The sequence below is a fragment of the Panthera onca genome, chromosome A3 (genome assembly GCF_046562875.1).
Source record: "Panthera onca isolate mPanOnc1 chromosome A3, mPanOnc1 haplotype 2, whole genome shotgun sequence".
Lineage (NCBI taxonomy): Eukaryota > Metazoa > Chordata > Mammalia > Carnivora > Felidae > Panthera > Panthera onca.
Genome location: NC_138341.1, coordinates 39771364 through 39799289, shown reverse-complemented (window position 1 = coordinate 39799289; position 27926 = coordinate 39771364). Strand labels below are relative to the sequence as shown.

Genomic DNA, 27926 nt, shown 5'->3' with positions numbered 1-27926 from the left:
ATGCCACACATTCCCTGGTGATGCCCCCACCACGCTGTAAACTCCAGAGTAGCGGGGCCTTGTCTACAGTGACTGGCAAAGCGCGGCACAGAGAGCAGTGGGTCCTCTGTACCGCCGACCCCCACTCCACTCTCCATTTTTCTCCCCAATTTTCCAACCATGAGACTCTTTCACGTGTTTGGCTTGAGTTAACTGGAAGACTACCTCATGTTTGTCTTGCTTCACCCACAAGTTACGTGAAGTACACCTCGAGATCTCCTGCATCCCTTACACAGCTCCTACCAAAACACCAGGCGCTTCAGAAAGGCAGAATAATCCCATGAGCCTCAACATAAACCTTACGTCATGCACTAGAAAAGAACAAAACAGGTGACCTGATCTGTATCTGCCTGTGTCCCCTACGGCCAAAGCAGAAAATGGGTAGCATGCTACTGCTGTACCTTGGCAAAGCAGTGAGACAGGAAGTGAGAGGAGAGGCTGCAGTGAAGAACCAACAGTCACCACAACAAGGCCACAGCGCTTCCCTAATCCTTTTTGTTCCTCCTCCAAAGTTCCCTCAAGGCCAAAGGAAACTTTGTAGAGCTCCACCTCATTACTAAAGACCTGGGTCAGCCACTAGGTCTGTACATGTCAGAGAACCACGCAGACGAACACTCACTCTATCAGTCCCCTAAGTTAAACCCAAATAAAGATCCATTTCACCTCAACAACTTCTGCCGCTACTGCCTGGCTAGGGGTCATCTGTTATGCTCCCCCCAGCATAAATGGCTACTATTTAGCAGGACACAAATGATGTCACTCACCAATTTCATACCCCCAGCTAATCAATTACGTACTCTTTCCAGTGGAGCCCAGGTAAGCTTTGGGATCCCTTAACACAGAACTACAACCAGCCATCAGCAACTGCCAGGAAATGAGGCATCAGATGAAACCTGTGGGTTACCAGTTATCACGGACACAATACATTTCCTTCCTTTAGGTCAGTTCTCAAACATTAGCATGCAGAGGAACCCTCCAGAGCACTTGCTAAAACACAGATTCCTGGGCCCCATTCCCAGAGATTCTAATTCATTTTGCGGGGGTTTGGGGAGAAGAGGGTGAATGTGCATTTCTCACAAGCCCTAGGGATGCTGCTGCTGCTAACCTCAGAACCACCCTTTGAGGAGCCCTGCTTAAGGACAGCAAACTCTCCTGCTCCAGGATCACAACTGAGTTATCATTAGAGAGTACTTCTCGAGTCTTTGATGTGTGCCCAGCACCGTGCTGCATGTCATGGGACAGCCAAATGAAGCTTGAATCATGGTGTCAAGATCCTAGGAATGCCAGCTCGAGCTGGGAAGATAAAGTAAGCCCCATGAAACCCCTAAGTAACACCCACATGCAGGGGAAGCTTCATCTTGTGAAGGCAGAACAGCTCATGGATTCCTGTGTCAGCACTCATGGCTGGCAGTCACAGGGGAGCCAGACAAGAGCTGGCCGAGCCCCTGAGCAAATCTGTCCACTACTCACAATTTTTGTCCCCTGGGGCTTAGGTGCCCCCGTGGCTGGTGTCAGGAGCTGTTTGGCTACGGCTTCCCGCTGTGTCAGGTCCACAGCACTCAGGGCCGTGCGACTGCCATCCTCGTTGATGACCATGGAGGCTCCCGGGTGCACATTGGGGCCATTGATGACTGCTTGCCTCAGTTCCTGAACATTCCAGGGGGTGACTGGCTGAGGGTAGGTCAGTTTTGTGGCAAACACCTGGAAACAGGGAGTGGATATGAAAATTCGGGGTAGGCAGAAAAGATTGTATAGAGATTCAAAATCTGACTCAACAGGCTGTGAGACTTCTTCCCCATGACGTGGAGGTGCTATCTTAGCCACAAAAGTCCTTCAGGGAGTACGCAACATCCTGTCTGTCTTCTCCACAAAGCCATTTATCTAGACTTGAGGCCCCAAGGGAATAGAGATCAGGCCTCCTTTCCTAGCAGTCTGTCTGGAGAGAATAATTTGAGTGTTGCAGTTTACACATTAAAATTTTTTTTCACCCATTTTAAAACTTCATCATTTCCTCACCCACCAATCAATTCACAGTCCCCAAAGGCAACACAGAATGGGACACTAACTTGAGAGAGGCGGCAAATACCCGCCCTCAAGTACCACCACAGCCCCCTCCACTCCAGTAGACATCACTAACCCAGACATGGCGTTGGAGCCTCTACCCAGCACTTTTGGCTGCCACTGCAATCAAGGTGGCACTTGAGATGAAACCAATTCAGTCTCCTGATATATGAGAAAGTGCAGCGTTACCACTTAACGCTTAACCTGCAATATACTCGAAGAGGAGTTATGTGGTTAAGTAAGTTTCTAAGTTGCTGAATGTTATAGACACTCTGATGCTCCTACATGCACACAACTGTATCAGAGACTATGTAGAGTCCTTCATAAAGAACCTGGTTGAACTCTGTCCAGGTTCGTTGTCCAGGTCTCTGCTTAAACAACACTTTGCGAAAAGCCTTACCTGCCACCCCAGCCAGCGCTCCCTTTCCCCACGGTCAATTCTGTTTTTGCCAATGCACTGACCACCACCTGACAGTGTTTATGCTCCTATATATTCCTTTATTTGTCTCCACCACTGGAATGTAAGCCTCTCAGGGGACACTCTAGTCGGTCTGGTTCACTGCTCATCTCTAGCTCATTCCCCAAACTTATTTCAGTTCCTCTGCTCCCATAACACCTCTCCACGGTGCTTTACGGGAAGGGTGTGCCACAAGGGATCAAGAGGCAATCTCGCACAGTCAGCTCCTCACAGCCATCCTGTGAGTAACACCCCCAGGCTACCATGGCCCTGAGACCTGAACAGGCTGGAGGTAGGCAGAGGGGGAGTCCCTCCTTAGGACAAGCCATTATGAAATGAACCCACATCCGAGAAAGGGAGGCTCGGCACCTCTGAAGGTAGAAACAAGAGGCAGCACTACAGGTCTCTCCTAAAGCTGGGATGCTCTATGCATTGTGAGGCCAAAGGCTATGGAGGTAGTCCATGCCTTCTGTCCAAAGAAAGCAACAAATAGCAACGAAATGGGCCTCAGACTCAGGAAGGTCACAACTGGGCTTCATAATACCTTTCTCTGCCACCTGACCCAGCTTCCAGACATAAAGATCTATGGCTCTAGGAGGCAGTGGGCCCAGGACTAAGCTTTCTCTGACTCCTGGCCTCTCTTAGGTGTGCCTTTGCCCAGGAAGCCGAGTGTACCCCAGAGAGACGAGGCAGCGGGCATACAGGGGACCATCAGAACACTTGAGCTCTGCTCATTACCAGCGCTCCCCAGAGAGCAGCAGAGGGGGCAGTGTGTGAGGAAATGAGACTCTCCACAACGGGAAATAAACCACCTTCATATTACTGACCTCAAGGCCCATTAAGGAGGAAGCCAATTAAAGCGCTACTGCTAATGCGCACCACAGCCCGAATGGGTGGGGAAGTGAGAAAAGGAGGCTGGCTCCCTGAGGAAACACTAATGGGTGGATGGGGCACACTGCTCACCCCCAAGGAGCTGGGAGGATGGATGACACACACACAGAGCCCTCTCTGGAGGTTTTCTCCCTTCCTGAGCCTGGCAACTAAGTGTACACATTCCTGACTCCTAATGCCTGGCAAGTGCATGGGACGGAAACCCCCCCTTTCCCTCTTCCGCGTCTCTGTCCTGCATTCAATCTGACTAGGAAGGTTTAGAGACTAGGCTTTGAGAGGCAGGAGGAAGATACACAGGCGGGGATGTGGCAGTTAGCTCCCTGCTTGCCCAGGAAGGGTCTTCCTTGTAGGTACAAGGTGTTTGGAGACCTGGTAAAGAGTGAAAGCAATACCATCACACAGCCTCACGTCCCTGCCAAATGGCTTGTTCAGGAAGAAGCAAAAGCTGTCCCCACCCAAGCCACAACCAGCATGCTGCACACCTTCCCCCCCAGCCCTCAGCACTCCCATGTACCACACCCAACAGTAGCCAAAGAGGCCCCACCACACACACCATAGGAATTCCAATTTCGTTGGTGTTAATGTACATGTCTGGGCAGATGACAGAGCGGGCCGCATAGTCCACTCGCTTTCCCATCATGTGCTTTCGGAATAAGCCATCCTTCTTCTCCAGGATCTTTATGCAGGAAAAAAGTCCACAGAAAGCATGTTTAAAGAAAAAAAAAAAGTATACTTATTATTTTCTTGTTTCAAAACAAATACAGTTATTATTTAACCCCTTCGGTTAGCAATGGGGATCCAACTTCCTGCTCACCTGTCTAATGCCAGGGTACTTTTCCATCATTAATTTATCCATTTCACTATCAAACACAATATTGACGTGGCTCTGAAGACGAATCCAAATGTTGTAAAGTTTGTCTGTGAGGGACTGGCCAGGAAGCGTACTCAAAAAGGATCGGTCCAGAGCAATCGAAGAGTCTTTTTCCTGGCAAGACACAATCAAGAAAAGAGGCATGATGGAAAAACCTCACAAAGGCCAGGCTTTGTTTTGTTTTTCTTTCTTCCTCTAGCTCTGACAAATGATGAGCTCTGGAGTTTGCCTTTATGTCTTTTGTCTTATGCCTATGTCTTTTTTGCCACTGATGGATCAGTGGCAAAGTCCTGATAAATCTATCTTGTCAGTTTGTATCAACATAACATCAGCCCCATCGTATACATCGATACTATCGTTTTTCTGATAGTAAAATGAACTCAAGTTTACATGCGAGCTTTCTCTCTCTCTTTTTTTTTTTAAACTAACACATATTTATTATCTCACAGTTTCTGTAAGTCAGGAATCTGGGCACAGCCCAACTAGCTTCTCTGCTTCAGAGGCTCCCCTAGGCTGCAATAAAGGAGTCAGCCAGAGCCATGGTCTCATCTGAAGGTTCATCTGGGGAAGGATCCATCTCTAAGCTGACATGGCTGTTGGCAGGATGCAGTTCCCAGAGGGTGGCTGGACTGGGGGCCTCAGTTCCTAGTTGGCTATTGGCCAGAGACCACTTACAATTATGTGCCTTGTAGGCTTCTCCAACACAATAGGTTGTTTCACTGAACTGTGAAACCCAAGAAAGTAATGAAGGGGTCTGCTAGCAGCAGCTGCTGTAATCCCTTACTATCTAATTCTTCAGACCACCGTACAAATTCTTGCCCCTTCAATACTCTTCATGAAACTCTGTTATCCTGACAGATAACTGATTCTCACATGGAATTTCACCTTTGTTTATGGTTTTGGAAAAACTTGATTTGAAGCACTTATGAAAATATAAGTGGAAGAATTTCTTAAAAGTAAAAATGTTTGCTATATTATTTTCTATTTTATCAATTAAAATGTGGGTCCCCAACTGAGCTACGTCAAGTGACTGGCTGATCTCCAAGTATCACTGGAATATCTGAACCAATCCTTTATAATATTTCTGTCCCTGGGTCTGCCTCCTTCTCTTCTCTCCCTACCTGCCCAGGAGACAGGCCCTTAAGCTGCCTGACAGCACCACCTACTGACACTGTCTGGCCACCTACTAGCCCCAACTGGCTGGGTATGACACTGGAGACAGATGTCCCCCAGTGTGAGTGAGATGGTGAGAAGAAATCTGTTAGTGTATTGGGAGAGGTATGAGGGGAGGGGCGAAGCTCTAGTAAATAAGACTGCCAAGAAAACCATTACTGAAGTGGGTTTGTCCTCCACCCTGAGAAATAAAGGCATCTTCTTTAGATATAGGGAGGACAGATGTATTTTCTGCTCTGAGGAAGCCTCACAGGGAGAGATGGTCACCTGTATGATGACAGGGGCCATGTCAGCCTAACTTACTGCTTATGATATTACCTGATTCAGGGCTATGTGATGACTCATGCAAGGAGACCCTGTCTCACTAGCATATACTCAATGCCAGGTGTAGCCCCTGGCCCCCATCAGGCATTCATAATTCGGGAGAGGGCTGCCATAGAAAAGGAATGCAGGGAGCAAATAGGGAAAGAAATAAGAACATGTCCTGTTAATCACACAGAAAGGAGGCACTGCGACTTCAGGTAGCAAGGACCTTAAGAATCAGAAAGGATGTTTATTTCTGCAGACAGTTGGCCTTTTTGTTCCTATTTTCTTTTTTTTGACAAAGCGCTGCTCTAATTTCAAGGGACACTGAAGTAGAAGTTCTTAGCCCTGGTCTTGGCTATCTTAATGGCCTTCCCCCTAAGCTGGACTAGGGCCTGCAGATGGCATGTTCCTCTTAGACTGAAGGTTTTTGAAAGCACACCTATGCTGACGGGTCAGAAAACTTAAAACCAAAGACAGTCCAGAGGAGAGTATGGATAACCCACAGCACAAGTGTCCAGGCAGACAGTGGCGCCACCTGGTGATGGGCCTGGCTCACAGCGAACTGTTGCCGGCAGCTGGAAGCAGCCTGAGACAGCCTTCCTGCTTCCGTCCAGACAGCATCTCGGAACGGGGAAGGATCTCCGTGATCTCAGCAAGCTTTCTGAGTGCCTGATTCATCTTTATACCCATGGAAGACCTGGCATACTGAAGTAGGCTCAGAAAGTCGGCTGAAATGGGAAAACTGAATCCAGCTCTACTGTTTACGGAGAACAAAGCTGAAGCCTCAAACCTGACAGTCCTATTCTGGGAAATTCCTAGAATCAACAACACTGCCCTCCTGAACCCAATGCTAGAGGTCTTAATGAGCCAAAAACAGAGCTGGATGACTCAGGCTCTGGCACCATAACCCAAAAGAAACATTCTTAGAGCCGACAGACTCTTCTTTCTTGAGCTGCCAATCACTGCTAGTGAGGCTAGGTGGCCCAGAACAGCCTCTATATAAACTCTTACCACAAACCATACACATTTTATAGTGGAAATGGGCCCAGGAAATTAAAGCAACTCAACAAAGGTTATTGGGGCAGAACCTAGATCTTTCCATGCTCATATCATGCTTTCCCCCTGACATTACCTAGGTACCCCAAATGAGAGCTCACACACAGCTGTACAGAATTCCCAACCAGCATCTCCCCGCACCCCCAGCGTTCTGCATCTGCACCGTGGGCATTAGAACTAAACATATATGCTTATGACGTCAGTTCCAAAGCAGCCCTGACCTCATCCTTGGCAGGTGCTGCCACCTCACATGGCAGCTCCTGTTCTTGGGCCATCAACGCCAGAAGTTTTCGGATCAGGACCATGTCCTTCATGACAGCCTGCAAGTTCACCGTCTGGCCATTAGTAAACATCTGGTCCCCTAGCCGATTGACAGGGCGATACCTGTAGGGGGACACATGGAACTGTTTAGTGTGAGGGAAGGGTCACGTTCTTCAGACTCTTGCCTGTCCCTGCTATGAGCAACTCACAACCCACCACACTCAGAAACCAACCAGCATTTCTATTACATTCAAGACAATACTCCCAACTACCCGCAACTTGGGTGTGGAACTGCTGATTTACTTCTCAGTGCCCTGGCCCTTCAAGCCTCTCCCAGAGGTCATTATTCAATGAATCGCTCAAGAAACCTTTTCCAGGTGAAATAAAGTCAATTAAAGGGCATTACCTTGAGGGGGGCACCACCAGGAAATCCAAAAAGAACATACTGGGATTGAATCTGGACTCCATGCCAACGTCTTCCAGTCCCAAAAAAAGGTAATTCAGAAAGAATCCTGTATTTGAAATAAACCAAAATGATCATTTAAATCTATGTGTAAGGGCAGGGATGGGTGACCACAAAATTCTACTGGGTGAAAAAAAACCGAGAATATGAGACAACATGTGGAGCTAAATCACATTTTTCTTTCTAAAAACAAGCAAAAAATAGTGCCTGCATGTTGAGAACGTGCACGCAGGTGAGATGGTAGCTTGAGGACAGGCACTGCGGGGACCCCAGTGCTCAGCCCGGGGACTGAGACGGACAAGGATGGTAAACATCTTTACCTTGTTTCTCACTACCTTCCTGGACTATCAGACTTAACCCCCCCCCCCCCCACACACACACACACGGTTTTGGCTTTTATAAAAACTATATCTAAAAAACGGGGGGAAACAAATTAAAAAAGTTAGCCTTCTCAAAAACAAAGCAAAACAAAACAATACAAAACAAATCAAAACACCATTCGTATGCTACCAAGAGGGGATCATTTTTGTGGATCAAAGCTATATTTTAAGTTTCCAGTAAACTTAAAAAAAAACTTAAAAAAAAAAAAAAAAAAAAGGCTACATCAGAGTGCCTGGGTGGCCCTGTTGGTTACGTGACTTTGGCTCAGACCTTGATCTCAAAGCTTGTGTTGGGGTCCATGCTAGGCATGAAGCTTACTTTAAAAAAACAACAACAACAACAAAAAACTATGGGGCACCCGAGTGGCTCAGTCGTTGGAGCATCTGACTTTGGCTCAGGTCATGATCTCACGGTTCGTGGGTTCAAGCCCCACATCGGGCTCTGTGCTGACAGCTCAGAGCCTAGAACCTGCTTTGGATTCTGTCTCCCTCTCTCTCTGCCCCTTCCCTGCTCATGCTCTGTCTCTCTCTCCCTCAAAAATAAATATTAAAAAAAGATTAAAAAAAAAAAAAAGCAAAATTCAGAGTGAATAAAAGTGTCAGGGCCTACCTCAGAAATGATCATAGTAACTAAAGGAGTGCTCTTTTTTCCCTGACATCACTTATCCTTTCAGCAACATTTTCGTTTTTAAGTGTTTACCATTACACAGCAGTTTGCATTCAGTGTTCCAAAACAAGAGCACTCTCAGAGGGTGGTGACACAAGGGCTTGAATATACTGCCTAGCTTTTGTTGTACACGCAAAAGGAAGGGAAGACTTTCCTTTTTGTAGGAAATTAAAATGTTGAAAAATCCTAAGAAAAGACATGTTAGGATTCACTTTTTGAATCACAGGAAGAATTCCCTCAGAATTCTTTTTTTGAAAAGTTATTTACAGGCTTTTAAAATAAAGTGAATTATGCTGTACCTCCCAGAAATCTGTCAAACTGTATTAAGCAAGGTCTACCCACAGCTGTTATTTAATGACCAGGTTCAGGTATGGTAATTGTCAAGTTCATGATTCTTGCTTAGTCTTTAATGCATCAATGACAATGTACCCTGAAGCCAGCTCCAAACCTATAAATTCAGGAGAGATTACAGTGACCACAACATGGAAAAAATAAAGGCTGGATAAATGAGCCCAAAGACTTATTTCTATTTCTTTAGGTTGGTACAGCACCTTCATTCTTCCAAAGGGCAATAAGATGTTCTCGGGCGCTGGTCGGTGTCAGGTACCCTCGTTTTCCCATCTGAGCATCCTCAATTCCTGGAGCCAGGAGGGGAAATCAAAGCACAATAAATCAATAACAGGCACTCCTTCTATAATGGGATTTATCAATGCTTTTTCCCCACCCTGCCAAGCCTGCAATTTGACCACAGAAATCAATCAAGCTGAGCTTACTCTCAGCTCTGGATATTTTCCCCCTTAACCTAATTTCTAAAGTAATAGAAAAAATGTAATATTGCATAAAAACAATAAAGGAAAAGAAAAATAAACCACATACCACTCCATCACATTATCACTACTATATATTTTTTCCAGTCCTTTGGTTTACATAGTGTCTAAGGTAACTATAATCTTAAGTGTGAACTTACTCTCTACCCTGCTTTGCTCAGTTACTGCCATCTTGTGAGCATTTCTGCATGTTGTCACATATTGTTTTTAATGACTGCATGATATTCCACTGAAAGGATGCTTCCGAATGACCCAACCATACTCTTACAGTTAGACATCTGAGTTGATCCCAGTTTTGTACTATTGTAAGTTATACTATGCTAAAGAACTTTATGCACATGGCTTTACCAGAAAGATTCACAGAAGTAAAATTAGAGATAAGTTAGTATCATCATTTTTATGGGTAAAAGTATATTCAATTCCTTCCTACGAATATGTAGGTACATGGAGTAGATTGATTTGGGTTTCTCAGATTACACAAGAGTAGCCTGGGATACTGTCTATCAGCTAGACTCAGAGTAAGTCAGAAAATCAAACATGAGGCAGCCATTCAGGAACTAGGGCTCTAGGCACTTAGATAATTAACAGAGAAAAGCAACGTGACCCTTTAGTTTCAAAACTATCAACCTCTTCTGGGATACAATGACCGAAATTAGGCATTATTCAATTTTCCCTCTTTATGTACTTATCAGCACAGACACTGTGTCTTGTCTGTGTTCCTAGCATCTGACACAATTATCTAGCATACAGCAGATACTAAATAGTCACTGGCTCAAATATACATATTCGAAACATCCTACAATAATCTATACTTATAAACCCCACTCTTTTGCCTTTTCTACACTTTTAAGATCCAGCTTCATTCCACCTCCAATTCCCCAATTAAGTTTATGATCTGCAGAGGATATGTCATCGCAAGTTTTTAGAGCAATATGAAACTTGGATAACAATTAGTAGACGCAGCATAATTTAACTAGTCTCTCTTAATAGGCATTTAAGCCATTTCCTATTTTAAACTATTTAATACTGTGGGTATGTCTAATTCTTAAAAGAAAGTCGTGAAAGTGGAACTGCTAGGTCGAGGAGTCCACACATTTAAAATTTTCATTCCTATAACAGCAAAACATTTCAATCAATTAATGCAACTGAAGGGAAGTGTGGGTGTGCAATGAAGAGAGCTTTTGACCTTCAGGGGTAACCACAGCATTAGAAAGCTATGTATATTCAGTGGGAAAACACAGATTCCATTAAGCTAAACAATTTGTGGGCATTTCTGAAAATGACTATCTGAACTTCCTCTCCTACTAAACAGGTTTGAAGGGCTGAGGAAGATCAGTTGAACTTGGCAGTACTCCCCAGCTCCTGTCCCAGTAGCTACCAGTACATGACACACTCCACTGCAGTTTCATTGCTGGGAAGGCTGACTAGAACTAGGGTTGCTCGTTCAGAGGATCTTAGAGTCAGAAGAAATCTGTGGGATCTTATCTCCTCACATGGGCTGGACCATCCTAACATGACACTTGTACAAAATGATTTCTGCCTGGATGGGGTTTCAGAACATCCCTACCATGGGTTTCCCTCAGCTGTAAGGGCTGCTATGTGACAAAGGGGTTGGAAGGTCAAGTAACTCGGGGAAGACTGGATCATGGTGGAATGTCTTGGCTGTAAGGATTCTCATTTTAAAATGCTAATGTGCATCGTGGGGCTTGAGGAGCATTCAGGAGCATAAGCAGAATTTTACAAGCTTATGGTGCTCCTCATGGGATCACTACTACATAGCAACCATAGAGGCACAGGTCTCACAGGATGGTTCCCTTTGGCCAGGAACCCTTGTTCGGAATGCTCACCTGCTTCCGTATCACCTGCTCCCTGGAAGTTACTGACCTGTGTCACCTGCAGCCTTCTCTGAGAGCAGAGGGTACGTGGTCTCCACCTTGGCACTGTGCTCAGCCATAGGCATGGTCTTTGGCATGAGGCTGTGTGCCCAACAAGTAAATGTTTGCTACGTACTGAAATCCCAATCCTGGAACCACTGAAAACTACAGTCAACTTGTTTCTAATGCATAGAATTTTAGGAGGCACCACCATATTCTCATAGCCGCAGTGAAAGATTACTTCAGAAGAATGCATTTGGTAACGGCAGTGGAAGGCTCCTTAACTGCTAGACATTTGCTCCCAAGAAACAGTTATTTATCTTCTGGAATGCCGACTATTTTCATTTTTAATCTATGAACATTTTCTAACGCGTCCTAAGGGCTAGAACAGCAATTCCCAAACTTAAAAATGGTTTCAAGGGCTGTTTATAGAAAAGATAGGAAAATCCACCTTTGTGGTTAACTGTTAACCATTAAACAAAATTAAACAGGCTTTCTAAATGCAGTGTGGTACCTTGGATTTGATCCTGGAACATAAAAAGGACGTTACTGGAAAAACTGGAGACATGCAAATTAAGTCTGTAGTTCAGTTAATAGTAGTGTACCAATGTTAATTTCTTGGTTTGGACAAGTATACCCTGGTGATCTGAGATGTTACATTAGGGCACACTGAATAAAGAGTACACAGGAGGGGCACCTAGGTGGCTCAGTCGGCTGGGCAGACGACTTCGGCTCAGGTCATGATCTCACAGCTCGTGAGTTCGAGCCCTATATTGGGCTCTGTGCTGATAGGTCAGAGCCTGGATCCTGCTTCAGATTCTGTGTTTCCGTCTCTCTGCCCCTCCCCCGCTCACACTCTGTCTCTCTCTCAAAAATAAATAAACATTAAAAAAAATTTTTTTTTTTAAAAAGAGTACACAGGAACTCTCTATACTATCTTTGCAACTCTTCCTTAAGCCTAAAATTAGCCTAAAATAAAAGGACACAGATAAAAACCTGTGTCCTCTCAAGTCTCATGTGTTAAAATCCTAATTGCTCCCATATGATGGTATTGGAGATGGAGCTTTTGGGAGGTGATTAGGTCATGAAAGCAGAATTCTCATGATTGGGATTGGTGCCATTTTTTTTTTTTTTAGAGAGAGAGAGGACGTAAGTGAGGGCAGAGAGAGAGCGAGAATCCCACAAGGGAGGTGGGGAGAGACAGAGAGAGACAGAGAGAGAGAGAGAGAGAGAGAAGTGGGGCTCACCTGGGGCTTGTCCTCACCCAAAGCAGGGCCTGAGCTCACCCCATGTGGGACTTGAACTCATGACCTGAGTTGAAGTCAGATGCTTAACGACAGCCACCCAGGCGCCTGGGATTGGTGACCTTATGAAAAGACCCCAGAAAGCTCCCTTGGCCCTTTCTGCCATGTAAGGCTACAGAGAGAAGGCAGCTGTCAATGAGGAAACAGGCCCTCACCAGTCACCAAATTTGCCAGCACCAAAATCTTGGACTTCCTAGCCTCAAAACCCGTGAAAAATAAACGTTTATTGTTTATACGCCACCCAGTCTATGATATTTTTGTTATGGCAGCCAAATGGACAAGATAGTTATTTACTCCAAGCCTTGCCAGAGAGTCCTCAATGTAAAAGATTATGCATCTCTAAGAACAGAACTTATTCCCCTGCCTATTCCATGTTCTTGAGCTCTGGAATAAGGTTTAGTAACAATATACTATGGACTTTCACTCATGAAATCTCAACTGTGGGCAAGAAGTTTTGTTACTGCCATGTATAGAGTTGAAAACAAAGCTCCAGGAAGTGACCTTCTCTAAGCCACTCAGCATAAATAGCAGAGTATCAGTCACAGGTTATGCTTTTTCCATCCAGGCACACTGATTGCATCACAAAAATGGCAGTTAACATCTATAAAGCACAAACTATAGGACTACAGGGGGCAAGCACTGGTCTTGGTTCTTAAAATGGAAGATCTTATCTAATCTTCACCACCTCAAAAGATAAAACAAAAAACACATTTAAACAATCCTGTGGCTACAAAAAACCCCAGAAGACATACAGATACCACAGATACATAAAAGATGCTTAACATCACTCATCAGGGAAATGCAAATTGAAAGCACAAATGAGGTATCACCTCACATTTGTCAGAATGGCTAAAACAAAAAGACAAGAAATAACAAGTATTGGCAAGGATGTAGAGAAAAAAGAACCCTTGTACACTGGTGGTGGAAATGTAAATTGTTATAATCACTGTGGTAAAGAGCATGGAGGTTCCTTTAAAAATTAAAAATAAAAATATCAGGCTCTTCGGTGGTTCAGTTGGTTGACTTTTGATTTCGGCTCAGGTCACGACTGCACAGTTGTGAGATTGAGCCCTGTGTCAGGCTCTGTGCTGAGCGTGGAGCTTGCTTAAGACTCTCTCCCTCCCTCTTCCTCTGTCCCTCCCTTGCTTGCAAGCAGGCAGACTTGTGTGCACTCTCTCCCTCTCTCAAAAAATAAAAAATAAAAACAAAAATACCATGTGACTCAGTAATTCCACTATCAGGTATTTAACCAAAAAAAAGAAAAGAAAATTTGAAAAGATGTATTCACCCCCATGTTTACTACATCATTTACAATAGCCAAGATACAACAGTAACCGAAGTATCCATCTATACATGAATGGATAAGGAAGATGGGATGAAGACATATACAATGGAATATCATGTAGCCATAAAAAGGACGAGATCGAACCATTTGCAACAACATGAACAGACCGAGAGGGTATTAGGCTAAGTGAAATAAGTCAGATTGAGGAAGGTAAATACCATATGTTTCTACTTATAGGTGGCATCTAGACAAAAATGAATAAACAGGAAGTACCAGAACTGTAAATATGGAGAACTGATGGTTGCCAAAAGGGAGGGGCGGGTTGAGCAAAATAGGTGAAGAGGATACAGGTTTCCAATTACGGAATGAGTTTAGTCACAGTAATAAAAGGGACAGCACACATAGGGAATACAGCCAATGATACTGGAACAGCATTGTATAGGGACAGACGGTAGCTATACTTGCCATGAACATGGCATAATGTATAAATTTATCAAAGCACTAGTTAACATTTGAAAGTAATGCAACATTGCGTCAACTATGCTCAAGTAAGATTTTTCTATATAAACAACGTTAACAGTAGAAGTACTAGTCTCTCAAATGTTTTCCCAAGTACCCCAATGGCAGATCAGAGCTGAATAGGAGACACTCTACTCCAAGAATCTGAGTACACAGCCAGAAGCAGCCTGTAGGAGGCATTAATGTTCTGTGAATGCTCAGTTTTCCTGTAAAACTCACCTACATTTTTTACACTTTACTTCAAAATAAATCCACACTTCTTTGACAATAAAATGATTCTAAATATCTGCCAAGTGGATTCCTTCTTCCTCAAAAATCTTCCAGAAAAATGACTGCCCGAGGCAAGACAACCTCATTCAGCCCATGGGGCACTGGCTCATAATGTAGGTCAGCCTGTCAGTTCTGCATGAGAGGCGAGGGATGAGCACTAACCAGGGTCCCCTCCAACCATTAAGAGGCCTGGACAGCACCTCTGCTGGCCCGCCACAAACACGCAGGTGAGAAACACGTGGTAACGAGCAGGTATTCCCAAAGTTTGAGACACACCTGATGGCCACATGTGAAACGTGTCCAAGGACCTCCCAGGGCCCAGCCTGCTTACCCAGGGGCTCTGTGTCCTTCTGGTCAGCTTTCCTGTGCACCATGGCTGGATATGTGATGGTCAGTTTGCTGTTGTGCTCCTTTCGGACAACTGACCGTCCAGTCCTATGTATGAGAACGGTTGTGATTGAGGAGAGAAAAACCTCAACAAGACACTGAGTAACAGCTGTGAGTGACTGGCCAGAGGCTTCTGGGGAAAGGGAGAGACAAGAGCCCAGTACTCACTTGCAGTGGGGACATCGCTTAGCACTCATGTGTGCCTTCCAGAAGGAAGCAATGAGTTTGCTCCTGCTCTCACAAACATTTTTCACCTGTTGAGAAAGGGCAAAAAACGTTGCAGTACGATTTCATTTTACTACATTCATTCATTCATTCATTCATTTACTAGATTCATTTTACTATTTCATTTCACTACAGCACATACTCATTTTATGATTCTTACCTTTTTTTAAAAAAGGAGTAAGCTACCCTCTTAAACATTTTCCACAGAACCCTAATATAGCCAAACTCTACCAATTACTGAGTGACTTCTTTAAGGCTTAAATGTCCTCATCCATACGTGGGATTAAGACTGACTACCTCACCAAGCTGTTACTAAGAGATCATGAAGGGGGGGGAGGAGCCGTGGAATACAGTAAGTCCTCAATAAATGCCAGTTAATTTAAAACAAACCTCTCTGCATGCAGCTAGTATACCACCCCTGCTGCCTCCCTCAGATGGACATCAGGGCCCTAAGAAAGGCACATCCACAGTTAAGCTACATAAAGGGGACTGAGCCTGGCTGCAAATGAAACTTTTTCCTGGGAGCTTCTGTAACTTCGCTAGGATTCTGCCCCAGACCAATTATTCAGAATCTCAGGTGTGAAATTTGGGCATAAGGTGAGCTAGATTCTAAGATTAGTACTTCAAAGATTAGTACAGGTTGATTACCTATGCCATTCGTTCAACTGTTGAACAAATTAATACTTACCCAGGTCCTGTAGGGGCAGGGGGTGGGTGAGGAGGTAGCAACAGTTTAGTGTTTGAGAGAGAGAAAGAAGAACACAGACACCACTCTCAAAATGAGACAGTATTTCACAACCTTGCTGGACATTGTACCTAAATCACCTAATTTCATCTAATCCTCTCATTACTCCTGCAGGCAGGCATTAAACAAGAGTACACAGAGGCTCAGGGACAGCAATGTAACTTACAATGTCACAGGCCTCTAAGAGGCAGAGCTGGGATTCAAATCCAGGTCTGCTCTGAGAAGCAAAAAGTATATACAAATTACAGCGCAGAGGGAACTATGATAATTATACCAAAGACCAAGTGTTATAGGAAAAGAGAGAGATAGGTAACTCACATGTGCACCATGGGATCCCAACAGATTGTTCTGTACAATATGGGTTGTATATTGTTCTAACTCTTCTTGAATTTCGAAGGCAGTAGGATCAGCGTTTTCTTCTAGAAACTGAAAAACAAAGCGGAAAACCATACTATTGAAATAAGCAAGCGTCTGATTGCAGCATCATGGGGCCAGCCTCTCCCAGGGTGGGAGAGTTTAGCTGAAGAGAAGGGAAGGAAATTTCACACCGTGTTGTATTTACAAAAGCCTAGGCTAGGAAAGGCAGTCCTAGCCTAGGCTTCAACACTGCTGTTAAAATAAGTAAATAATAAAAAAATCAAAGAATATCCGGCTCTGAGAATGTAGGCTAGGTTATTCAGACAAACCGAAAACTGAAAAGAACCAAGATAGGACACGATACTCCAAAAAAATTTAAAGCTCTGAAAACCTGAGAGGACAGTGAGGAACCTGCCAGACTGAAGCAAAGCCAGGAATCTAACAGGTCGCACAGCACAGGGCCATGTTTGCTCTGGTGCAGGGCTGCGGCACTGCCCAGCTCCAGGGTGGCCCTCAGTGCAGTTGTGTCCCCCTGTGGAAGACAATGACACACTTCTGTGATGCTCCCTGGAGCTGTACAACACGGCAGTCCTAACCTTGGGAACATTTTCCAACTCACTCATTTTGAACTTCTTATTCTGAAGGCCTCAAAGGATGAAGAGGACAGAAATCAAAGCCTGGAGTTAGTTCAAGGACAGAATTCCACCACACAAACACAGGAAGCTGGGAACCCAAAGGGTTACACCCTTAGGAACCAGACTGGGCCTGATATAATACTGCAGCCTGGATTCCAAATGTCTGGGCAGCCTAGGGAGCCTTCAGCTTTGAGGCCTATGATGGTCCCAGGCCACTGTGCACATGGCAGAAGCAATAGGCATCCTCTCTGGAGAAAGGCAGTCCTAGCCTAGGCTTCAAATTATTCCCACCAATAATTTTCTAATTACTAAAAAAAAAAGAAAAGAAAAAAAAGACGAAGAAAAAGAAAAACCTTTCAAAAACAAGCACACAAGGACAGAGGAAAGAGATGAGGTTTCTGGGGACTTGGACAGTAACTTGACAATGAAGGTGACTATATGGGTGATGGTACTTTGTAACTATTTGTTAGACTGTGTGATTAATGCATTTCTGTGTGTATAGTTTACTAAAGAAAAAATTTTAAGATAGTAATCATCATGAATAATTTTATGCCAACAGATCTGAAATTTTCGATGAAATGGACAAATATCTAGAAAAAATAGCACTCTGAGTAAAGTTTTAGGAAAATCCTCTCTCTAGGACATATGTGACTTTGGATTAACTTTTTTGGCTTTGTTCCCTGGAAGTCATGTGTGCTTACGTGTACACATGTATGCGTTATGTACTGAATCAAATCAAACTTCCAATTCCAGTCCAATACCACAGGATTAATTCTGGGCTTTTTCTCTTTCATGTATCTGTAACTCCCTTCTCTAATAGTATGAAGTCTGGCCTACCTTATCCTTAAAATATGTACTTACTGGATCAATCTCCCTCCCTGTACGTAAACCCTCCCAACAAGGCTGCCACCCCTCCCATGTATGGCTCTCACTCGACTTGGGGTTGCACCCCGCACCCCACTCTAAGCCCCCCTCCTTGTGGAACCCTCCTCATCCTATGTAGGTGCTCACATCCCTCACTGGGCCATCCAGGATGCGTACCTTCTGACTTGACTTGCACACTTGCATACTATGCTGAGCTTTTATCCTTAAATAGACATCTTCCTCACCCTATGTGACCTCTGATATTCCATGTCGGGCTGCCCACACATGCAGGTATGTTCTCCCCTTGAATGCCTGTCTCATCAAGCTTGGGCTCTGACATAAGGCCACAGCTCTGTGTAGAAGCTCTGCCCACCTAACGTCTTTAAGACTGAATTATTCAGGAAAGGGAAGTGGAAAGGAAAGGTAAAAGGTTTCCCTTGTGACAAGAAACAAGACAAGGATGGCTGCTATCCCTTCAACACAGCAGTGTGGCTCCTAGCCACCAAAATAAAGAAAAAGAAATAGAACATGTAAGGACTAGAAAGAAACAAAACTGCCAAGATTCCCAGATGATAGGCTTATGTTGAAAACCAACAAGAATTTATAGGTAAATCATTAAGAATGATACACTTCTGCCAGGTGGTTTCATAAAAAAAAAAAAAAAAAAAAATCAGTAATATTTTGATCTAGAGACAGAAAATGAATTTTACATAAGATACTTATAATAGCATCAGAAAATCTGAAGGATGTTTTTCTAATGAAGAGAAAAATGTCTCTGTGATAGATTTGGTGGTCCCCCTGTTATCCAAGTAATCAAACTCAGCATTACCAATAATAAAACAACCTGACAGTATGTGCCTCCTGAAATGACACGAAGCATCCCCATATGGTATAGGTTGTATTCTCACCAAAATGTGAATCTAGTAAGGAAAAAGTCAGACAAATCCAGAGAGTAAGAAATCCTACAAGACAATGGGTCTGAAGTCTTCAAAAAAAGTCAATACCATGAAAAACAATTTTCCACATTAAAACATCCTACATTAAAACAGACAAAGAAACATAATAATCCAAAGCAATGCATAAGCCTCCACTGGCTCCAAGGTCCAGAAATGAAACTCACTGATGGCTAAAGTGGTATTAAGATGTTGTTTTCATGAACATTTCATCAATTTCTCTCACGGCTTCATGTTTTCACGCTGAGCTGTTGGTATCTAGTGAGAAGACGTAAAGATCAAACGTTCTGGTGACTTATGATGACGAATCTCAGGGACAACACACAAACAGCTATGCTCTGAACTGCTTCGGCTTGCCTGACTGCCACCACCCCACCTACCCTGTTCAGAATTCTCTCAAGCTCGTAGACTGCTTGTAGGGCCCCGACTTCCAGAACTCGCAGCTGGCAGACTAAGAGGTGAATCACAGCCCGGGGGCAGGTCAGCATGTGACAGTTTAAACAGGAGCCCCGGAGCAGCAGGTAGAGTTTCTGAAGAGAGGGAATAAGAAGAAGCAGGATAATTAGAGACACAGTTCGTCAAGGTAATATTCAACGTACTTAAAGTTTTTGTTAGGTAGCCAGTTTACTCCTTTGAGAATTCCACTTCACCTAATGTACCTGGAAAGGCCTCTGTGGCCCTATGAACTACATAAATATTCCCCTCTATTTCTTGTTTCATGGTTTCATTTTAATTCCTTAAAAGTTGAAATTTAGTTTGGGTCTGAGTTAGAGAGCTACCTTCATATTATTTAACTAAGTACCAAATTCTAATTTCAGTATTTAAATATTTAACTTAAAATATTTAATATTTGCAGGATGCCTTGCTGGCTCAGTATGTGGAGCATGTGACTCTCAATCTTGGGGATGAGAGTTCAAGCCCCATGTTGGGTGTAGAGATTACTTAAAAATAAAATCTTTAAAAAAATAAATAAAATATTTAATAGTTTAGTTAATAGAAGTTTAGTTAAATATTTGGCATTTAACTAAATACTGCATTTAACTAAGACGATTCTCTTTCCTCAATACAACTAACAGACCAAAAAAAAAAAACCACGTATACTGTCATCTGTAGAGTTTGAAACAAATCCTGGAGGCTAGGCTAACTGACATAAAAAAGCTGAAAATACACAAATAGGACTCTAGACAAGAGCTTCATTCTTAACTCACTGTCTGGTCTTCTGGGCTTTGCTCATCTTGCAACCAAGCAAGAGCTTACAAATCCATCAGAAGAGCTCAGGGAGGCCTGGAGAACTCCAAAGTTTTCCTACTGCCAGGGAGATTCTGCCTGGATTTCTGAAGGGCATGAAGCCCCTGAAACAAAGTGTAGGGGATGAATTCAAATGCTTTCTCCTCCTATGTGAACAGAGCCAGGCTATGGCTCTTTTCAACTGGAATCAAACTGAAATTCATTTAGTTAGGGCTACAAGCCAAGTTGAATTTATTGGATTTGGCACCTTAAGGTTTTAAATCTCATGGTAAAAAGCACTTTAACTCTGTGTCTGGAGCTAACCTCTTTAGGCACCTCTTGTGAGGCCAGGAGTGCCACTCACAAATCCCACCAGCAGCTCTGAGACCCACGTGTACAGGGCAGCCCAGGGCAGAACGTACATCAAAGAGGAGAGGGTTATACACTGTAAGCGGAAGCTCAATGTGGCCCAGGTGGCCAGGGCAGCTGTTGAAGTCCTGCACACAGGTGGAGCACACCTCTTTGGAATCCGCAGGGCCCAAAGCTAAATCGTACAGGCCGTTCACTGATGGGTTTCCCAGGCTGTCCAGGTAACGAGGGTTCGTAATGGACTTAACGCTTAATTTCCTAAGGAAATAAAAAAGACCAAGGGAAAATGAAGGTTACCCAACTTCTCAAATGTTTTTTTTTTTTTTTTTTTTTTTGGCACTTCACAGCTAAATGATGATTCCACATTTATTTCCTCAGACATGCTGACAGCTTCAGAGGGCAGAATCTGTGTATGCCTTGCTCACCACTGTAGCTCAGCACTTAGCACAGAGCCTGCACGCTGCATGTGCTCAATAACTACGTGCTGAATAGGTAAGAGTGGTAAAATATGTAAAAAACAGATTTAGTGCAAATCTTGCACTGAGTACAATGGGGAGTATTTACAGAAAGTAGTTAAGTGCCTACCACATGCTAAATGCTTTACAAGGAGCATTTAGTCTGACTTCACCCCTGTGAGATGAGCATCGCTATATGCATTTTTCAGAGGAGGAAACTGCAGCTCAGAACAGTTAGGTGATTTAATCCAGGTGACACAGCCAGGATGGGGGGGGGGGGCACGGAGGAAAGAGGCAGGATATTGACCACAACTAACTCCAAAGCCCACATAGTTCAGTAAAGAGAAGATAACCCCATAATTCCCATATGCAGAAGTAGTAAATTGAAATTAAACACAAATATGCAGACCCTTGAGAAGTATAACCTAAGTTATACTAAAAGTTCACTTAACTCAGCCTAAAAGTTATACTAAGTTCACTAAAAGTTTCATCACCGTATTTTGTGTTTGGTTTAAAGGGGGCTCCCACAGAACTCTTAACTACTTTTACCAAAGTACATTCATGCCAAGTTTGCTTTACAAATTTTTTTTGACTTTGGAAATAAAGACAGTTATCCAAATCTCACAACCTAAAAAACAAAAAACACTGTTATTATTTAGCATTAAATGAGTATTTTTTAGGTCAATAAAATTCTTTGGAAACATAATTCTTAAGGGCTATAAAATCTTTCATTATGTAGCAATTAATAATTCATTTAACCAAGCTCTATCGTAAGTAGGCTTACAAAACCTATCTGCATAAAGATTTACACAGGATACTTCAAACTTCTAATCATGCCCTAGGAATATAATTATTTCCTCGGTGAACTGGAATCCCTGAATCAAAGGGTACAAAATGTTTGAAACTACTGATATATTCTGCTACCTTGCATTCTAGAAAAGGTGGGTTAATCGTAGATTGCCAGTCTTAACTAGCACTGAATCTTAGCACTTAATCTTTCCAGGAGCACTTGGCTGGCTCAGTCAGCAGACCATGAACTCCTGATCGCAGGGTCCTGAATTCGAGGCCCACATTGGGTGTGGAATCTACTTAAAAAAAAAAACTTTCCAAATTTCAGGTGAAAAAATGCTACTCCACCATACATTAAAGTTTATATATTTACTTTGAGACAGAGAGAGCACGAGCAGGGGATGGGCATAGAGGGAGAGAGAATCCCAAACAGGATCCACACTGTGGAGCCCAACTCAGGGCTTGAACCCATGAACCATGAGATCATGACCTGAGCAGAAACCAAGAGTCAGATGCTTAACCAGCCGAGCCACCCAGGTGCTCCATTTTAATTTTTTATTACAATATTTCTTTTAAACTGCTTTAGTCCTTTACTTTTAATTAAAATCTTAATGGTTTCATTATTGTCACGAGCTCCTTACACATGAGGACCTTAATCTTTTACTATAATGGTGGCAAATATTTTTCTCAGTTTATAATTTGCTTTTTGTCATTTTTCACATTAAAGCTTTTTTTTAAATTAAAAAAAAATTTTTTTTTTGAAAGAGAGAGAGAGACACAGCGTGAGCAGGGGACGGTCAGAGAGAGAGAGAGGGACACACAGAATTCAAAGAAGACTCCAGGCTCCCAGCTGTCAGCACAAAGCCCAACAGTGGGCCGAACTCAAGAACTGAGAGATCATGACCCAAGCCAAAATTGGAGGCTCAACCAATTGAACCACCCTGGCGCCCCTCACATTAAAGTTTGAAAAATTCTTTAACAGTTTCCTCGAGATATAGCTCACATACTACACAACTCTTAAACTGTACGCTCAGTGGTTTTTAGCTTATCTACAGAGTTGTACAATCATCACCATTAGTCTATTTAGAACATTTTCATCCGTAGTAAAACAAACCCTGTATCCATTAGAAGTCATTCTCCTTGTCACATAAATAAAAGAACCTAAAAACAATAAGGTCCTGCAAATAAAGTTTTGAGGGTGTGGCCAACAAATGCTACCGTGATCAAAATGAGGACTTAAGAGAGTCCCTTGATTCAGCAACTGGGCAGACAATATAGGGGGTCCTAGCAAAGAGAATATGTCACTTAAACTGAGTCTTGAAGGATAATCATTTTGACAAATTGCGTTCTTAACCACGTCAGGGACATTACAGCAACTGTGCAAACGCTAATTACCAAGGAAACTGATGGATGGGAACATTGCAATGTGGGAACCTTCATCCCCCCAGCGCAAACTCTAACCTAGCCCCACCGGGTTCTAAGAGGCAGTCCACGCCAATCCACGACGTTCCCGGAACTACGGGTCCCAAAAGGCCAAGCGGCACACAACCACTGACTCGGAGGATAAACTGGGCGTAAGACCTTTTGGGAACAGTAGTTCATGGCGCCAACCTCAACAAGCAGGCTCTGCATGCTTCCTCCCCACCATCTCCTTACTTGAGCTCGTCGGCCGAATACATCCCGAAGGAAATGCCCTGCAGCCTCCGCCAGGGCATGGTCTTCGAGCCCAACATCCTTCACGTAAGCTGCGAGTTCTGACACCTAGAGAGAGATTCCAATGACCACGGGCAACTTAACTCAGCCTAAAGCCCGCAGCCACCATGTGATTTACATTCCGCTTACGCGCGAGAAAAGCTCGCTGGAATGAGATTTACGTGGACGAGACCACTTTCACGGTAGGGGGGGAAGTAATTTGACGACTTTCGCTCATTTACTCACCCTCTTATTTTGAAAATAGCGAAGAAATAGGTCACTAAAATAATCGTTTTGGAAAATTTCTCCGAGGAAAGCGAGGCATTTTGATCTTTTAACTTCCGTACCAAAGTCTTTCAAACTACGAGCTTTTAACCTATTTCTTGATTCATTTTGTCTTGTTCCGTCTCAGCCAATAGCCGAGCTATTCCCCGCCCCCGCCATGGGGTGATCCTGAAGGTCACGCTTTCCCAGAATGCTACGCGAAAAAAGAATCTAAAGATGGCGGCGGTAGCGTCGGGTCTCTGTGTCGGTGTCCGCTGCAGGCTTTGCCTGACGCTGACGGGCCAGTGGACGGGTCTGTGTGGAAAGGCCCCCAGCAGGTAAGAGACGCTTGGGAAACCCAATAGAAAGACCCTCCCCCCTCCCCAGCCAACCTCGTCCTGTGTATCAGCTTTTCCCTAAGAGCTGTGGAGCTAGGGACGATGGAGTGGGTTGCGCATGCGCGGTTTCGCGGCCATGTGCTTAACCAGGTGCGCGTAGCTGGAGTCCTGGGAAAGGGCCCCAGAGTACTTTGGTACGATGTTACTTCTTGGTTGGTTGGCTTACCCTGTTGTCGTGGAGCTTACGTTTGAATGTGCTATAGCAACCCCTCCCAAGTTTTAAAAATAGGAAATTATGCGTCCTTCTTTATTTTCACCAAATAGGGGAACTCTGAAGATTTTTCCCAAATTAAAGCAGTTTATGAGGGCCACTGTGTGCTGGATGTTGTGGGGATGATTGGCCTAAGAAATTATCCAGGTCTTCAAAAACGCAGGGAAATCTAAAAGATTTGAGCACAGCCTTTGGGTTGCTGTGATTGTTACACCTTGGAATACGTAGTTAATACTTTTCACTAAATACAAGTAGTGGTGTAGTGGAAATACAGTAACTTGTAATGGAAAGTTGGGAAAAGCCCAATTTTGGATTCAATGTTTGCCATTTCTTGAGTGGGATAATAGACAAGTTTTTTGTAGAGTGGACCTCGTAATAACTGAAAAACGGTGAGAGATAAGTGAGATGTGTAACTTATAGTGTACGTTTTATATGCGATACCTTCACTCAACTCTGCTCAAAAAAGAGAAGACACCCCACCTGATACTGTGGAAGCCTTCGTACTCAATCGCAGTCCTTTTCTTCATAGTGCCACTGTTGACATTTTTCTACTCATTTCCTTTGCCTGACAGCAGCATCTCTCCCTCTGTATTCACCCACAAGACAACAGTGGTCTTAGATCCTAATTTCATGAAAAAGCAATTGCCAACTCTCTCTGAGAGTTGATCCCTTTGAAGTTGATCCCCAGCAGAGAAGTATTGTTTTCGAATGATGCCTGAGACCAGATTCCAGTAGAGGAAGTAGCTTTGTTTTTAATCACATTTTGTCAATTTTGTGAATGGTACCAATCCAATGTAGGAAGGGAATACACAATAATAGCGCCCATTACTGTGTGATATTTGACTATTTCTTACTGTGATCAGAACTTTTTCTTTTTCGTTTTTATTTTATTTTTGAGACAGGGAGAGACAGAGCATGAACGGGGGAGGGTCAGAGAGAGGGAGACACAGAATCTGAAACAGGCTCCAGGCTCTGAGCTGTCAGCACAGAGCCCGACGCGGGGCTCAAACTCAACGGACCGCGAGATCACGACCTGAGCCGAAGTCGGCCGCTTAACTGACTGAGCCACCCAGGCGCCCCCAGAACATTTTAAAACTCATGGGTCATGGGTCAGTAATTCTAAATTTTGTGTAAAAAATAATAGCAGTTTCAAGTTTAATTTAGGACATACATATTTGGCAAATTCTTGATTGTTGGATGAAGTAGGATGAAAGGCTATGGTGATCTTAGTTTAATAGTTTATCATAACTGCTTCAAGTGGGATAGTCTTATTATTAGGGTGTTATTCGTATAAAATCAGGGACTCGTTAAATTGTTCCTCTTAACCTCAGTGTTTCAGATTCCCAAAGTTGAAAGTCCCTTATATTTCAGGGGCGCCTGGGTGGCTAAGTTGGTTAAGCGTTCAACCCTTGATTTTGGCTCAGGTCATGATCTCACAGTTCGTGGCATCCAGCCCCACATCAGACTCTGTGCTATTAGCACAGAGCCTCCTTGGGATTCTCTCTCTGCCTCTCCCCAGCTTGAGCATGTGCTCTCGCTCGCTCTTTCTCTCAAAATAAAATAAATGTTTTTTTAAAAAGTCCCTTATATTTCACATTTGCTGCTTCAGTTCAGGTGTTACTGAGATTTTTTTTTCCTGATTCTATTTAATAAGATTGCCTGATTTAAAACTGTTGACCATTATTGTATCCATATGTCTATTTTGTAATGGTTTTGAACATGTTCTTCAGGCCGTGTCTTCTCAGTGTGCATTGACATGAATTATCCAGTCATTTTGACCCATGACAATTGGAAAATTTGGGTTCAAAATGCACATTGGTGGAGGGAGGTGGGAACTTCATTAATGAGTACCAGTTACAGGGCTTTTATTTTTTGCAGATTTTATTCTGGAAGTGCAACCCTCCCAAAGATTGAAGGAGCTAATGTAACAGGTATACAAAAATATATTGAAATAATTTCATTTGCATGTTAAATCATTGCACTAATTTGTAGTAGTAGTAGTATTGGGAAATTGATATATTTTGTTTTATTTTTCAAATTAAGGGATCGAAGAAGTGGTCATTCCAAAAAAGAAAACTTGGTGAGTATTCAGTCAGTGTTCATTCAGCAAGGAGTTGAGTGCAAAACATTTGAAGGTAAGGAGCCAATGACAAAGAGTAGAGAGAGCATTTTGGGGGACAGAACAGCTGATGGGAGGAAAACTTGGGAGTTGGAAAGAACTTAAAGAGGAAGGTGGAGGGTAGTGAATGAATGGGGCGTGAAATTTAAATAGGGTTAAAAGACCTGAACTAAGTTGGGTTAATAGTTACATAATAATTATGAGCATCGTTATTAGAATAATTTCTTTCCTTTTTTTTTTTCTCTTTTACGAAAGTTTTACATGTTTGGGAGACTGGACAGAAGTATTATTCTTGCGGTCTTTAAGGAAGGAAAATAAAATAGTGTGGACTGCAGAATTTAGCTTTTCTTTTTTTACCTCACTAGAAATATCCTTGATCTCAGGCTCGTAAGTTCGAGCTCCACATTGGGTGTAGAGATTTCTTAAAAATAAAATCTTATAAAAAAACAAAAAACAAGTACCAGACTCACAGTGGAGTAAGAGGGAGTCACAAGTTGATATCGTAATCTATAATGTTTTAATTTATTTTTTAGGGATAATGTATTCATTAAGGTTGCTTATTTATTTATTTATTTTTATTATTTTTTTTTAATGTTTATTTATTTTTGAGACAGAGAGAGACAGAGCATGAATGGGGGAGGGGCAGAGAGAGAGGGAGACACAGGATCGGAAGCAGGCTCCAGGCTCTGAGCCATCAGCCCAGAGCCCGACGCGGGGCCCGAACTCACGAACTGTGAGATCGTGACCTGAGCTGAAGTCGGACGCTCAACTGACTGAGCCACCCAGGCGCCCCAAGTTTGCTTTTTTAAATAACCCTTTTTTGAAAAGAGAACTAATGAGTAATCTGAATGTCTTTTTTTTTTTTTTTTTTTTTTTTTTTAACTGTTGTTCAGTATGCTATGACGATGTATTCACTTGGTAAACCATATAGTCTAATGGAAGCTTTAGTTAGGGAATGCTAAGACATGAGAGAATGTCTTTGTCTCCATGAGATTACATAAATGTGATGTTAAAAAATGGTTAGAAACCCAGTGATATCGTATATGTCAAGGAATTATTCAGTCTTGATGTAATATAAAATTTCCTGTATGTTGTTTTATAGCTAACTTGTAATAAATGTTATGTTAAACTTTGTTTTGAAAGGTAACTTTTGGTTTACTAAATTTACTCTTCCTTTTTGGAAATAAAACATATAAAATGTAACAGGAGTAAAAATAAATTTGAAATTAAATTATCTAGATTTGTCTATTCCACTGAAATCTCTTCCAGTAGTTAGGGTCTCTACCCATAGAACAGCAGACAGCTGGCCTGAAATTTTTATAAAGGCTGTATAGTTGAGAGTTTCTAAATCAGAAGAGTACATCAGAAACATCTGGGAATTCAGCAAGACTGCATGTGATAGTTCGCCATGGAACTTGGAGAATTTGGTTTAGGAAGTCCAGAGTATAGTTTGTGATTTATTCTCGTATATACTTGAGTTAAGAGCCACCAATTGAGATAAAAGAGGCAAGAGTAGCCCAGAAAACTGCAAT

The 27926-nt window shown here is 43.0% G+C and overlaps 2 protein-coding genes across 3 annotated transcripts in view; one reads left to right on the top strand and one right to left on the bottom strand.

Annotated features, from left to right (window-relative positions):
- Positions 1–23564, bottom strand: part of POLR1A (RNA polymerase I subunit A) — an 80762-nt gene extending 57198 nt beyond the window's left edge. The window contains exons 1-12 of the mRNA XM_060655895.3: positions 23367–23564; positions 20520–20724; positions 19251–19400; positions 16380–16487; positions 15260–15345; positions 15036–15139; positions 9177–9263; positions 7522–7627; positions 7076–7238; positions 4263–4433; positions 4002–4124; positions 1510–1740 (exon numbers count right to left, since the gene is read on the bottom strand). Coding sequence (XP_060511878.2) covers positions 1510–1740; positions 4002–4124; positions 4263–4433; positions 7076–7238; positions 7522–7627; positions 9177–9263; positions 15036–15139; positions 15260–15345; positions 16380–16487; positions 19251–19400; positions 20520–20724; positions 23367–23443 — 1611 coding nt within the window. The 5' untranslated portion in view covers positions 23444–23564. The remainder of the gene's footprint in view (positions 1–1509; positions 1741–4001; positions 4125–4262; positions 4434–7075; positions 7239–7521; positions 7628–9176; positions 9264–15035; positions 15140–15259; positions 15346–16379; positions 16488–19250; positions 19401–20519; positions 20725–23366) is intronic.
- Positions 23565–23884: 320 nt separating this feature from the next.
- The window catches only part of PTCD3 (pentatricopeptide repeat domain 3), a 30030-nt gene continuing 25988 nt past the window's right edge, over positions 23885–27926 (top strand). For both annotated transcript variants that reach the window (XM_060655941.3, XM_060655943.2), the window contains exons 1-3: positions 23885–24004; positions 26154–26206; positions 26319–26355. In XM_060655941.3, coding sequence (XP_060511924.1) covers positions 23904–24004; positions 26154–26206; positions 26319–26355 — 191 coding nt within the window. In that variant the 5' untranslated portion in view covers positions 23885–23903. The remainder of the gene's footprint in view (positions 24005–26153; positions 26207–26318; positions 26356–27926) is intronic.